Source organism: Planococcus citri, chromosome 5 (assembly GCF_950023065.1).
Source record: "Planococcus citri chromosome 5, ihPlaCitr1.1, whole genome shotgun sequence".
In the NCBI taxonomy this organism is placed as follows: domain Eukaryota; kingdom Metazoa; phylum Arthropoda; class Insecta; order Hemiptera; family Pseudococcidae; genus Planococcus; species Planococcus citri.
In genome coordinates, this window is record NC_088681.1 from 12,147,568 (window position 1) to 12,159,853 (window position 12,286).

At 36.3% G+C, this 12,286-nt stretch overlaps 3 protein-coding genes across 4 annotated transcripts in view; 1 reads left to right on the forward strand and 2 right to left on the reverse strand.

Annotated features, from left to right (window-relative positions):
• The window catches only part of LOC135847046 (uncharacterized), an 89,358-nt gene extending 82,121 nt beyond the window's left edge, over positions 1–7,237 (reverse strand). Inside the window, exon 1 of the mRNA XM_065366428.1 lies at positions 6,981–7,237. The gene's annotated coding sequence lies outside the window, so the exon portion shown is untranslated. The remainder of the gene's footprint in view (positions 1–6,980) is intronic.
• A 255-nt stretch (positions 7,238–7,492) lies between these two features.
• Positions 7,493–8,717, forward strand: LOC135847031 (FACT complex subunit SSRP1-A-like). The gene is made up of 5 exons (XM_065366410.1): positions 7,493–7,691; positions 7,762–7,832; positions 7,921–8,098; positions 8,172–8,405; positions 8,489–8,717. Exons 1-5 carry the CDS (start codon positions 7,596–7,598, stop codon positions 8,597–8,599), a joined length of 690 nt encoding a protein of 229 aa, XP_065222482.1. The 5' UTR covers positions 7,493–7,595; the 3' UTR covers positions 8,600–8,717.
• On the reverse strand, positions 8,508–10,347 carry tzn (tenzing norgay). 2 transcript variants are annotated; one of them, XM_065366408.1, is made up of 7 exons: positions 10,117–10,347; positions 9,948–10,021; positions 9,647–9,872; positions 9,345–9,571; positions 9,164–9,267; positions 8,948–9,092; positions 8,508–8,881 (listed from the first exon to the last, which is right to left on the reverse strand). In XM_065366408.1, exons 2-7 carry the CDS (start codon positions 10,018–10,020, stop codon positions 8,754–8,756), a joined length of 903 nt encoding a protein of 300 aa, XP_065222480.1. In that variant the 5' UTR covers position 10,021; positions 10,117–10,347; the 3' UTR covers positions 8,508–8,753. The 2 variants fall into 2 exon arrangements, with proteins under 2 accessions (XP_065222480.1, XP_065222481.1); XM_065366409.1 differs by having other exon boundaries at positions 9,948–10,012; positions 10,117–10,346.
• Between the last annotated feature and the right edge of the window lie 1,939 nt (positions 10,348–12,286).

The following is a 12,286-nucleotide window of genomic DNA, read 5'->3' on the forward strand; positions in this document are numbered from 1 at the left end:
TGTACCTATATACTAATTAAGTAATTAAAAAAATATTTTAAAAAAAGCTCAATTTCCTCATTAAATGTGAAACGCGCTCTGTTAATTTTTAAAATGAAAAAAATCATATCCAATCTTCAAAAAATTGAATTTTATCTCCAATAAAATGTTCTCATTCTCAGAAATAAAAAAATTCATATTCGTATGTTGAAGTCGGCAATTGAAAAATGAAAAGAAAAAATTACTAGGAAAAGCCCTCGTACGCCTTTATTTAAGTAAACTTGTTTTCAAAACTCCTTTAAATAACCTCATTTTCATGTAAAAACCTTCTTTCCGTTCCTCAAATGATATGTATTAGCCCTTTAATGGTTCATTAGAAGTGGGAAAAAATTTTAAAAATAGAAATTTCTAAAAAAATTGGAAAAATTTCCCATTTTGGGTCAAAACTCTTTTGAATAAGCCACAATCCCACATCAGAGAAAACTTCCCACGGTCCCTCAAATAATGTTAATAGCCCTCTCGCATAGAGATTTCATCAAAATAAGACCAAAAAAACAGAACTTTCAAATCTTCACTTTTCTTTGCCCTCCTAAATGAACAGTGTAGCTCAGAATCGATACAATAGTCTAGAAATCGAAACATTCAATTCATTTCAGAGTAATTAAGCACACTATCAGTATTTACAGAGCTTCCTATTTCCTTCCCCCAAAATAGTCAAGCAAACAAACCAGTTCAATTTTCACAAAGACAAAAATAAAACCTACGTGAAAAATAATCATACCAAAGTCCAAATAAGTTGCTAGAAACCACGATAAATCCACATTTACAATCAGATGAACGTACAAGAGAATATCGATACTCGAAACAATTACTTTTAAGTACTTCCTTATCAGTACTCATCGTCAGATTCGAGATAAAACCAGGAAAAGTGTACCACAGGTGGGGAATTCTCAATATCAAGAGCACTAATGTAAGATAGAATTCTCAATTTTCACACGTGGTAGGACGAGTTGAATATCGAGAAAGAAAGAAATTTTTCCACTCTTCGTTCATTTAAATACCCATACCTAGTATGAATTCTAAAATCGACATAATTATTCGTACGTTCTGTTCCGAGGCAATAAAAGAGAAAATTATTTCCTGGCAAACGCGCAAAAAAAATACGTAGGTACAAATATAACGAACGCAGAACGCATGATTTGAGACAGTTTCGAACAATTATGTCAATCGAATGGAAAATTTTGACATTGTGAGATACGAGGTATAGGTATGGTATAGTTTAGGGAGACCTGAAACGAAAGAAATGGCTTATTAGGTGAAGTGGAAGATTGATTATTTTTTTATTCTTTTATTTCCTATCCCATCACGCATCAGTATCAGGAACATGTATTGCATCATTCATAAGGAAAAAAGGAACAGAGAGGAGCTTATAAATGTGGAAAATTCCTGTAGTGGAATTTTTTCGAGTAGGTAGGTTGTTCATCTGGAATGGTGGTTTTTTTTTTTCATTGAAACTTTATGGCTAAGTATAGAGAGGAGCTAATATGTAAATGTGGAAAATTCCAGTAGTGGAATATTTTCAGGTAGGTAGGTAGGTTGATAATCTCGAATGGTGGGGTTTTTTCTCAAATCGAATCTTTACGGATGACAAGAATAAAAACAAAATAAATACCTAGAAGGTGAATGAAAATGTGTCTATATTGAGCTGATTTACTTCAATTCTTTTGTAAACAGGTTTTAAAGAAGTAGATAGTAAATCCCATTTCATCAGAATGTGAAATTTATTCAATTCGTTTTAAACGAATGTACTTTTTAAAGGAATAAACTCAACATGAGTGAATCGTCTTTCAATTTTTTGATAAGAAATATCTGGCGCGAAAGGTGCTGCATATGGGATGATATCAAAAGACCTGAATGGAAGATATTTTTGATCGATCTGTCTTGAATTACCATTCTTATGCTAAAACTCACATCATCGAAATTCGAAATTTTCACCAGAAAAAGAATCCAAAAGATCTCGCATGACCAGAAGAAAAAATTACTCCTCAATGTACAATATTTGCATAATTAATTTTAATGATTCTCCCTCGTGCCCTTTTAATTGGTACAATAGCCATAAATTGGAAAGCAAAAACCAACACTCCCTTCTTTTGAAAAATAAAAGGATATTCGAACGAAGCAACGTCGAAAATCTGATAATTTAGCGTCGGACATTATCTTCAATTTTTGAGTATCTCCACCTCATTGATGTAAGGGATGGGGAAGGGGAGGACGGTCGAAAAAAATGAGTCAATTTTTAAACTCAGCGTCTTCGAATTAGTAACAGTCTTTACGTAACCTGGATTTTTAAACGTAATTTCCGGTGCTTTCCTCCAAAATTTGAAAGAAAAAGAAGCACTGAGGGGTTGTATGCAAAAAATACGCAGATATTCGAAATCAGCACCTATGAATTACTAGGAATCGATATATCACACGACATTTTCGTATTTTTTGGAGTTTTCTCTAAAATGGCGAGAAGGGGGGGGGGAGTAAAGGCGCTGAGTTGGGCATACTCAAAACAATAACTTGATATTCGAAATCAATACCTATGAAAACCAAACAAACGATGCGTCGCGTCATTTTCAATTTTCAGGCAATTTGACAATAGAGCAGGAGAGAGGGCCTCAGAGGGGTCTGATCGGAAAAATGAGTCGAATTTTGAGCTCAGCATAGTCGAATCACTAACAATCGATATGTCACACTACTTCTTCAATTTTTTTCAACTTTGATCAAAATTTTGGAGAAGGGGAAGGGGCTCAGAGGGTCTAATCGAAAAAATGAGTCGATTTTCGAATTCGGCATAGTTGAATCAGTAACAATCGATATGTCACATCAATTTTTCAATTTTTTCCAACTTTGGTAAAAATTCGGTGGTGGGGAGAAAGGCTCAGAGGGATCTGATCGAAAAAAATGAGTCAATTTTCGAATTCGGCAAAGTCGAATCAGTAACAATCGATATGTCACACCACTTTTTCAATTTTTTCGAACTTTGATCAAAATTCTGGAGGAGGGGAAGAGGGGAGAAGGGCTCACAGGGCTCTCATCGAAAAATGAGTCGATTTTTGAGCTCAGTATAGTCGAATCACTAACAATCGATATGTCACACTACTTTTTCAATTTTTTTCAACTTTGATCAAAATTCTGGAGAAGGGGAAGGGGCTCAGAGGGTCTAATCGAAAAAATGAGTCGATTTTCGAATTCGCCATAGTTGAATCAGTAACAATCGATATGTCACATCAATTTTTCAATTTATTCCAACTTTGGTAAAAATTCGGCGGTGGGGAGAAAGGCTCAGAGGGATCTGATCGAAAAAAATGAGTCAATTTTCGAATTCGGCAAAGTCGAATCAGTAACAATCGATATGTCACACCACTTTTTCAATTTTTTCGAACTTTGATCAAAATTCTGGAGGAGGGGAAGAGGGGAGAAGGGCTCACAGGGCTCTCATCGAAAAAATGAGTCGATTTTTGAGCTCAGCATAGCCGAATTAGTAACAATCAATATGTCATATCAATTTTTTCCAACTTTGAACTTTGATAAAAATTTGGCGGTGGGGAGAGGGACTCAGAGGGATCTGATCGAAAAAAATGAGTCGATTTTCGAACTCAGCATAGTCGAATTAGTAACAATCGATATATCACACCACTTTTTCAATTTTTTCGAACTTTGATAGAAATTCTGGAGGAGGGGAAGAGGGGAGAAGAGCTCAGAAGGATCTGATCGAAAAAATGAGGTGATTTTCGAACTCAGCATAGTCGAATCAGTAACAATCGATATGTCACACCACTTTTTCAATGTTTTCGAACTTTGATCAAAATTCTGGTGGAGGGGAAGAGGAGAGAAGGGCTCACAGGGCTCTCATCGAATAAATGAGTCGATTTTTTAGCTCAGCGTAGCCGAATCAATAACAATCGATATGCCACATCAATTTTACAATTTTTTCCAACTTTGATCAAAATTCTGGAGGAGGGGAAGAGGGGAGAAGAGCTCAGAGGGATCTGATCGAAAAAATGAGTCGATTTTCAAACTCAGCATAGTCGAATCAGTAACAAACGATATGTCACATAAATTTTTCAATTTTTTCCAACTTTGATCAAAATTAGGCAGCAAGGAGAGGGGCTTACAGGGATCTGATCGAAAAAATGAGTCGATTATCGAGCTCAGCACAGTCAACTCAGTAACAATCGATATGTCACACCAATTTTTCAATTTTTTCGAACTTTGATCAAAATTGGGCACCTTTGGGCCCTTATAAGCGAATTTGAAATCTCATTTTGAAAATAAATTCGTTGAAAAAACAATAGAGAGGGACCTTCAAATTTTCAATAGATGATTTCATGGAATTGCCACTCAAAATGACTAAATTAGCGAAAATCACTTCCTCCCTCCCCCACCCCCTCCCCACACACCAATAACTAAAGGATTGGGACGGGAAAAAAATAATGACTGATTGACTGCAGTTTCGCAAAACCAACAAAGGGAAGGGAACCGATGAAAAAAAATTCACGAAAAAATCGAAGTACCTATTCGAGTCCATTTTTGGTTCAAGTTGATATCGAATACGTCATTTGTCACCCTTTAAAGGTAATTTCCCAAAATCAATCGTATAGTCGAATAATTAATACCCATCATTCTCTCACAAACCGTGTAAAAGGCCACCCGATTACGCCTTTCCCAAAATCAATACACTACAAAAAAAAAAGTCAGCACTCAGCACCTACGAACGTATAAAAAGGTTGAAAAAAAAACACATGCAATGCACACTGCACACCCTCGCTTCCATTTCACCCTTGAAATTCAACACAAACACCCAAATAAACTCGTTCACGTTGGAAAATTCGTCCTCTAAACACTTGCCTTTTGCCTCGCACACTTCATCATCCTTCTTCGCCGACACACTCTGTGAAAAAATATCTCATTACATTCTACTCGAGTAAGTACTCAAAAGCTCATCATACGATACCAGATACTCGTTGTCCTACCACACAACCTTTATTTAAATTTCGATTCGCGAGTCTAGAATGTCACAAAGACTAAAGAGAGAAAGAGAAAAAAAAAGTAAAGGAGAAAACCGCGATGTAACCAGAGGCAGAGTGCATAATAGGTTGCCTATTTCGAGACTAAAAAGGCTTATGAAATTTTAATATCGAACGAAATATTATAATTAAAGTGGAAGAAAAAGGTCAAGAGGGTTTTCCATTAGAGACCAGACGTTGTCGAGAGAACTTCGCAAGGACGAGGGCTTTTTCTTTTTATATTGCAAGTTTTCATTGTTGTTGTTGTTGTCGTCGTCGTTGTAGTAACTACTTAGAGTAAATATAGTAGTATAAGAAATTGGATGCATTTTTTTTTATACGTAGTAAACACAAACGAGTATTTTCCTTTTCTTCATTTTTTTTCTTCTCCGTACGTAAGACTGGCAGCTTGTAAACCGTGCTTACATATTTATTCGTTTATCGAAGATGATGAACGAACAAAGAGCTAATTCTTACATCGCTCGGTGGCAGTTCTTTAATTGATTAATTCGTCAGAATACTATATACGAGTCCCTAGTGGTCGTAAATCACTTTAAATCACGCTAATAAATGACCATGTGCGACGATAAAAAAAACACACGTTCGAATTAAAAAATCCTACGAGAGGATACGTAGAAAAAAAATTACACCGTTTAGACGGAATTAATTTACACGCTCGATTTAAAATCGATTAAAAAAATCTCCTCTTCTGTTGTTCAATTACGAGTACTCTATCAAGGTCCCTTTTACAAAAGCAGTAGAATCAGACTGTAAAATTGTATCAAAACACTAGCAGGACAGTAACCGTACAAAATTCTAGTCAAGGCTGCATCCCAGAGTAAAAAAAAAATTTCGCAGGCTCGTGGTAAAAAAAAACCCTCCCACTTGCAGCAGAATTTTTCAATGTTAAAGACAAAGGGATACGTATAAAACAATGAATCCGGCGTTAGCGGTCAAGGTCATCGTACTTGGTACCGTATCGTATCCTTTTACGAGCATGAATTTTATCTAGCCTGCAGGAGCATGCGAGCCACCGGGACGTTGAAAACTACAATCACCACCATGCCAGCGACACGGTGAAAATTTTCTCCACCTTCTGGCGAACTATAACGAGCACACGAACCGCAATTAAAAATCGATAAAAACACAAAATGGTAGGAAAAAAAACCACATTCGCCCGATACTTCATTTCATACGATACCTTGGCCTTCGACGTACCTACACCGCTAACGCCCGCCGCCCTCTTCGTTATCGTTTGAAAACGCCAAACGGCGATTACTACGTTAACCGTTACAAAAAGGCTATCCGGCGTTAAAATTTTAGCTAAAAATTTCCATCGGTAAGCAAATTTACGAGCTTTTGGCAAAATCGATAGCTTCGCTGGACAATATCGAATGCGCGCAACCGAATATTTGGGTCGTAGGTCAGAAAACGACGACTGACGAGCTCAGGCTGCAATATGGATTTCACATGGCCCAGTTAATTTCACGCTGCAACTTTATTTAATAATACCACCGCCTCTGGTTGACGAATTCCAACTACTCTAGAACTAGTCTTTCGGTATCTCGAACGGTACGACTGACTCGATTTATGGGTACACGTATAAGGTACGCAGATGATGATCGAATATGCGAACGAAAGCGAGTGAACGACGGACGAGGAAGGAAAATTACTGGTAGATGTGTCGATAACATCGGTTCATGAACTTGATGAGTTATTGTTCCATACTTGGTTTATCTTTATAGAATGGAAAATTCCAGTATGAGTGTTCTTTACCTTACTACACAGACAAACACATGAGTGAGATTTTACTACGATGGTCTACAACACTAAACAAAACATATCAACGATGAAATATGATACCAGAGCAGATACGCCGATTGCGTGATGATTACTACTCTACATGTGGTATTTGAATTTTAATTATTGTAAACATCGAGTACTTACTAATTGCTAAAAATTGAAACACATTTTGACAGGAATATTCTTGTTCAATTGAAGCGGTACTGGTCTTGAGATTCTCTCGAATAGTAGTACGGTAACACTAGCGGATAATCGAATTTAAAACGATTATTACAACTAGAACAAAATATAAAACACGATAACGATAAATTCGAAGTACACCGCAAAAAGCTGAATACAATTTTCGGAACTTGAATAACTTCCAAAAACTCTGAAAACTCTACGAAAACTTCCAACTCCGAATGGAAAAAATTTTGTTGATTTTTTCGCGCATGCGCACTGTGCAAAACACAACGTGAACGTGCTTCCAGATGTGCTGTGACGTCAGCGTCACGTCACAGATTACGGTTGAAATATTTGATTTTGGGTAATTACGCAACGTATTACGGTAATTACGAGTAAATTTACGTAATTATGGGAAAATCGTGTTATTTTCACAACAATTCGAGATCACAGCATGTTGTGAAATTAGGAAGCGATTAATTATTTACAATTTTTTTATTTTTATCAAAAATCACTGTTCGCTGATAAAATAAAAACGAAATAAAGTGAAAATGCTTCGACGAAGTAATAATTAAAAGGTATTAATCCATTATTAAAATGTATTCCGACGATTCGGACGAAGAATACAATGAGAACACCTTCTACCACCGGAAATATCGCCTGCTATCAGAGAAATGCGAAGTAATCCAGCAGGTATGCATCGATTACCTTTATCCTTTCTCACTCGCCTCTTTTAATATTCGATATTCATCTCGTATTACAGAATAACGAAATGCTAGTACACAGATTACAAAAAATGAATAAACTGCTGCGAAGAGTACGCAAACAAAGAGTGTAAGTTTCTCTGTCGGATGATCATTAATCATGATCACCTGTGAGTCTAATAAGTGAATACCAACTCATTTACATTCTTTTTGCGTAGATTCCTAATGAATTGGTTAGATCGTTACCACGATGACTGGCGAAACGCGGATTATCCATTAGATATAGGTATAGATGATTCCGGAACGTACGTAGATTTACTTCAGAACCAAGAGTACTTCGATAGATCACCGCTTTTCACTACTAAAAAAGCAACATCGACGACTCCAGCGGCCAAAGTAAATCAATACGCCGAGAATTTACCTCTTTGTAAGATACGGTCTAACTCGAGTTCATTCTGTATTTCGTTAGGCTATTCCGGAGAAACGAGTGCGAACGAAATCCGGTAAACGTAGAGAAGGTCGAGGAGAAAAAGATCCGAATGCTCCGAAACGTCCGGCTAATCCTTTCTTCCAGTTTTGTCAAGAGCAAAGACCAATAGTTCTAGATCACATGATAATGCAAGGAAAAGGCGAACCGTCCAAACAAGACTTGACCAAGCAATTGGCTGCGAATTGGAATGTTTTGTCGAGGAAGGATAAAAAGGTACGTCTTCATCGTCGTTTCAGGACTCATTCGTTTCACTAATTAGGAATTGTAAATCGATTAATTGACTTTTTTTCCCCCAGGTGTATTATGATAAATATATGAAATCCAAAGAACAATATATTGCCAATATGGAACAGTACACGATGAATAAAGTGAAACTGAGCCAAGATGCAGCTAATAAAAATATGTGATAATTTTAGCGTTCCCATTTGTAAATAATATTCTGTAAAAAGAACGATGTTCGAATTGATCGTAGTGTACTCATTTTTATATTATTTTAAACGTAATAAATTTTTTCTCTTTTTTGAAGCTGTGTTTCTCTTTTTAACCAACCTTAAGATATCCTTAAGCTTTAAAATTATCTTTCAGGTGTCGAATATGATCCATTGTATCGATGACATCGGTTTTTTCGGCGAATTGTTTAACACTATCGAGATTTACTCTCATAAATGGATTGATTTTTTTCTCTTCGCCTAAAATATGAACAATTATAGTTCGATTCTAATCATCTAAGCCAGAAAATACTCATTTGAACTCACCAATGGTCGACGGTACAGTGGGATTCTTCTCACTACGTAATCTAATACTCTCTTGTAGTTTATTCTTAACATCTGCGTTATTTGGTTCAACAGTCACGGCGAATTTCAAATTGCTAACGGTGTATTCGTGTCCGCAAAACACTTTCTAAAAATGAATTTACCATTTAAAAATAAGTACACTATTTCTAAAAAGGAATATTGAAAGCTGATTTTTACCGTATCATCGGGTAAACTGGCAAGTTTCACGTTCAAAGCGTCGTTCATCATTTTACCGTTTCCTTCGAAAAATCTACCACAACCGGCGATAAAAAGTGTATCTCCTGAAAACGATCAAAACACACCGGATTGTAACGGATCTCAAAACATAATCGAATGTACGTAAAATTTGATCATCTACCTGTAAAAACGACTGTATCTTGTTCATCGGTAGTAATATGGTAACAAACGTGACCGGTGGTATGGCAAGGAGTAGTTAGACACTTGACCGAAGACGTCCCGAGCTTAAACTGATCTCCATTTTGTACTTTCTTCACTAATTTGGGTATTCTGTCATCTCCTCCAACTACTTGTAAATTTTTACCCTTCATTTTATCGACTAATTCAGCATTTCCACCAGCATGATCCCTGAAACAAATGAAAAACGTTCGTTAAATCAAAATCATTCCAAATCCAACTGTATACGATTAATTACGAACATACCAGTGATGATGTGTAGTTAATACTGTGGTCAAATTAACATTTTCTTCGTTGGCGGTTTTAATCACCGTATCTGGATCAACAGGATCAACGATGGCAGCTTCATTGGTAGCTGAATCGATCACCAGGTACATGTAGTTATCTCCCAGAGCTGGAAGTACTTTGATCTTCAAAGCGTTATAGCTTAAGGTAACCGGATTACTGTGCATTTCGGATTTCAGAGCGATACCTGAATAATCAAAGGTGCATTTTTAGAAAAGAGAATTCCTTCGGTTTTAAATCTACGTTTGAGTAAAATACTTACTTCGAACAACTCGTCCGTGTATTAATTGGGTAATCGAAAGTGATATAATGCTGTTAACGAACGACCTAAACATACTACAATTACATTAGAAATTCATTAATCATTCTATATAACGTATTAATCGATAATATTCGAGTATAAAGATTCGAATAAAGTGAATTCATCTTACCCTTTCGATGAAACGAACGATTCGATCAAGAAACACTTAGAATTTATGAGATTTCAGGCAGAAGTACAACGTGGAAATTATCATATGCAAATTAAAGGATAATTTACTGTTTCATTGTGCTAATTTCTTCATTAAGCATTCAATATTTCAGCTATTCAGCGTATTATTTGAACTATTTTATCTTCTTTCTCGCTTATCAGTAACCGAATTCGCCGCCATTAAACAAGCACGTGTTGACGTAGAAGTTCCCCCACTACTCCTGATATGGTGAAAGGCCGTCTGCAAAAATTATAATTCATCAATTTTTTACGAAATATTTCACCTGCATTCGCCTGTATTTTAAAAAATAAACTACAAAAAATTACTCAAAAATATAGAAACAGATATCTCAACGGATTTCTCAACTTCAGCTCAACTGAAAACCACATTTCTCCCAGACATTGACAACTTCAGTTCTGAATCAGAATTCTGAGAATTCATATATTAGTTAGTAGCTCTGATCTGATCGAATTCAAATCTAAACTTCTGATCAAATTTTCTCAGCGGATCTGATCAGATCAGATTGAACTCAGGGCTCAGGGAATGTTTGGAACTTCGGATAAGATATTGATCAACCCGGTCTGATCAGAGCTAATTAGGTTTCCTCGAATGGATGGATCTAATCCTAATCTGCTAAAATCAATCAGCTCTGATCTGATCAGATCATATGTATTACTCGTAGATGTACTGATGTAGAATAAGAATTGGAGGCTATGTGCAGAATACAGATCAGGACCATCTGATGTGATCTGATAAAGCAATCAAATTTCTCCAATTGGATTGGATCAGCTCAGATCAAATTGAATGGAGGAGGAGGATTAAGTAATGAGTAATGTCCAGATCAGATTTCATGTGACCTCATAAAGATAAAATCCAATCAAATTTCTCCAATAATTGGATCTGATTCTGATTAGATCAATCAAATTGGATCAAGGGAATGCCCAAATCAGGTTTTCCTGTTTCTTAACTAAATTTATTAATCTGCTAAAATTCAATCAGACCATACCAGATTGGATCCAGCCAGGGATTGCCCAGCTCAGATCAATATCAAATTTCAAATCTAATCAAATTTCTCCAAATGGATCAATTAAGTAAATCAAAAGTAATGTGCAGATCTGATCGAATAGGCCTGACTGGTGATCAGAGCTGATCAAAATTCAAATCTGTTGATTACAGGACATTTCATCTTTTTCTTGATCCAGTCATTTGATCCCATCTGATCACACCAGATCAGATCTGGGCGGTTCCATTCAATTCCAATTTGATCAAATAGGGAAACCCAATCCTGGGTATCTGATTAGCTCTGATCAGGTCTGAATTCAAATAGGAGAAATTTTAATGGATTCGGTGAGATAATGTCAGAAGATCAGATCTGATTCTGATCATGCATGATCTAGGCATTCCATACACCTAATTTGATCTGTTCAGATCAGAGGTTTGATCAGATCTGATCTAGACATTGATTCCATCCAATATCATCTGATCAAATCAGAGTTTTGATCAGATTTGATTCAATAAAATTGGAGAAACCTGATGGATCCTGATCTGATCACGCCAGCGGCCAGATCTGATCTGATCTGATTACGCCAGATCTGATCTGATCTGATTACAAACAACCGCTCTGATCTGATCACAACAGCTCTGATCTGATCTGAACTGATTACAACAGCTCTGATCTGATCTGATCTGATCCGATTAGATTACAACAGATCTGATCTGATTATGACACAATGACAGATCTGATCTGATCTGATTACAACAGATCTGATCTGATTACGATAAATCTGAACTGATCTGATTACAACAGATCTGATCTGATCTAATTACCAAAGATCTGATCTGATCTGATTACGACAGCTCTGATCTGATTACAACAGCTGTGATCTGATTTGATCTGATTACAACAGATCTGATCTGATTACAACAGATCTGATCTGATTATGACACAATGACAGATCTGATCTGATTACAACAGATCTGATCTGATTATGACACAATGACAGATCTGATCTGATCTGATTAAGACAGATCTGATCTGCGCAGTTCCATTCAATTCCAATTTGAGCAGAAGAGATCAAATAGGAAAACCCAATTGTATCTGATTAACTCTGATCAGGCCTGAATTCGAATA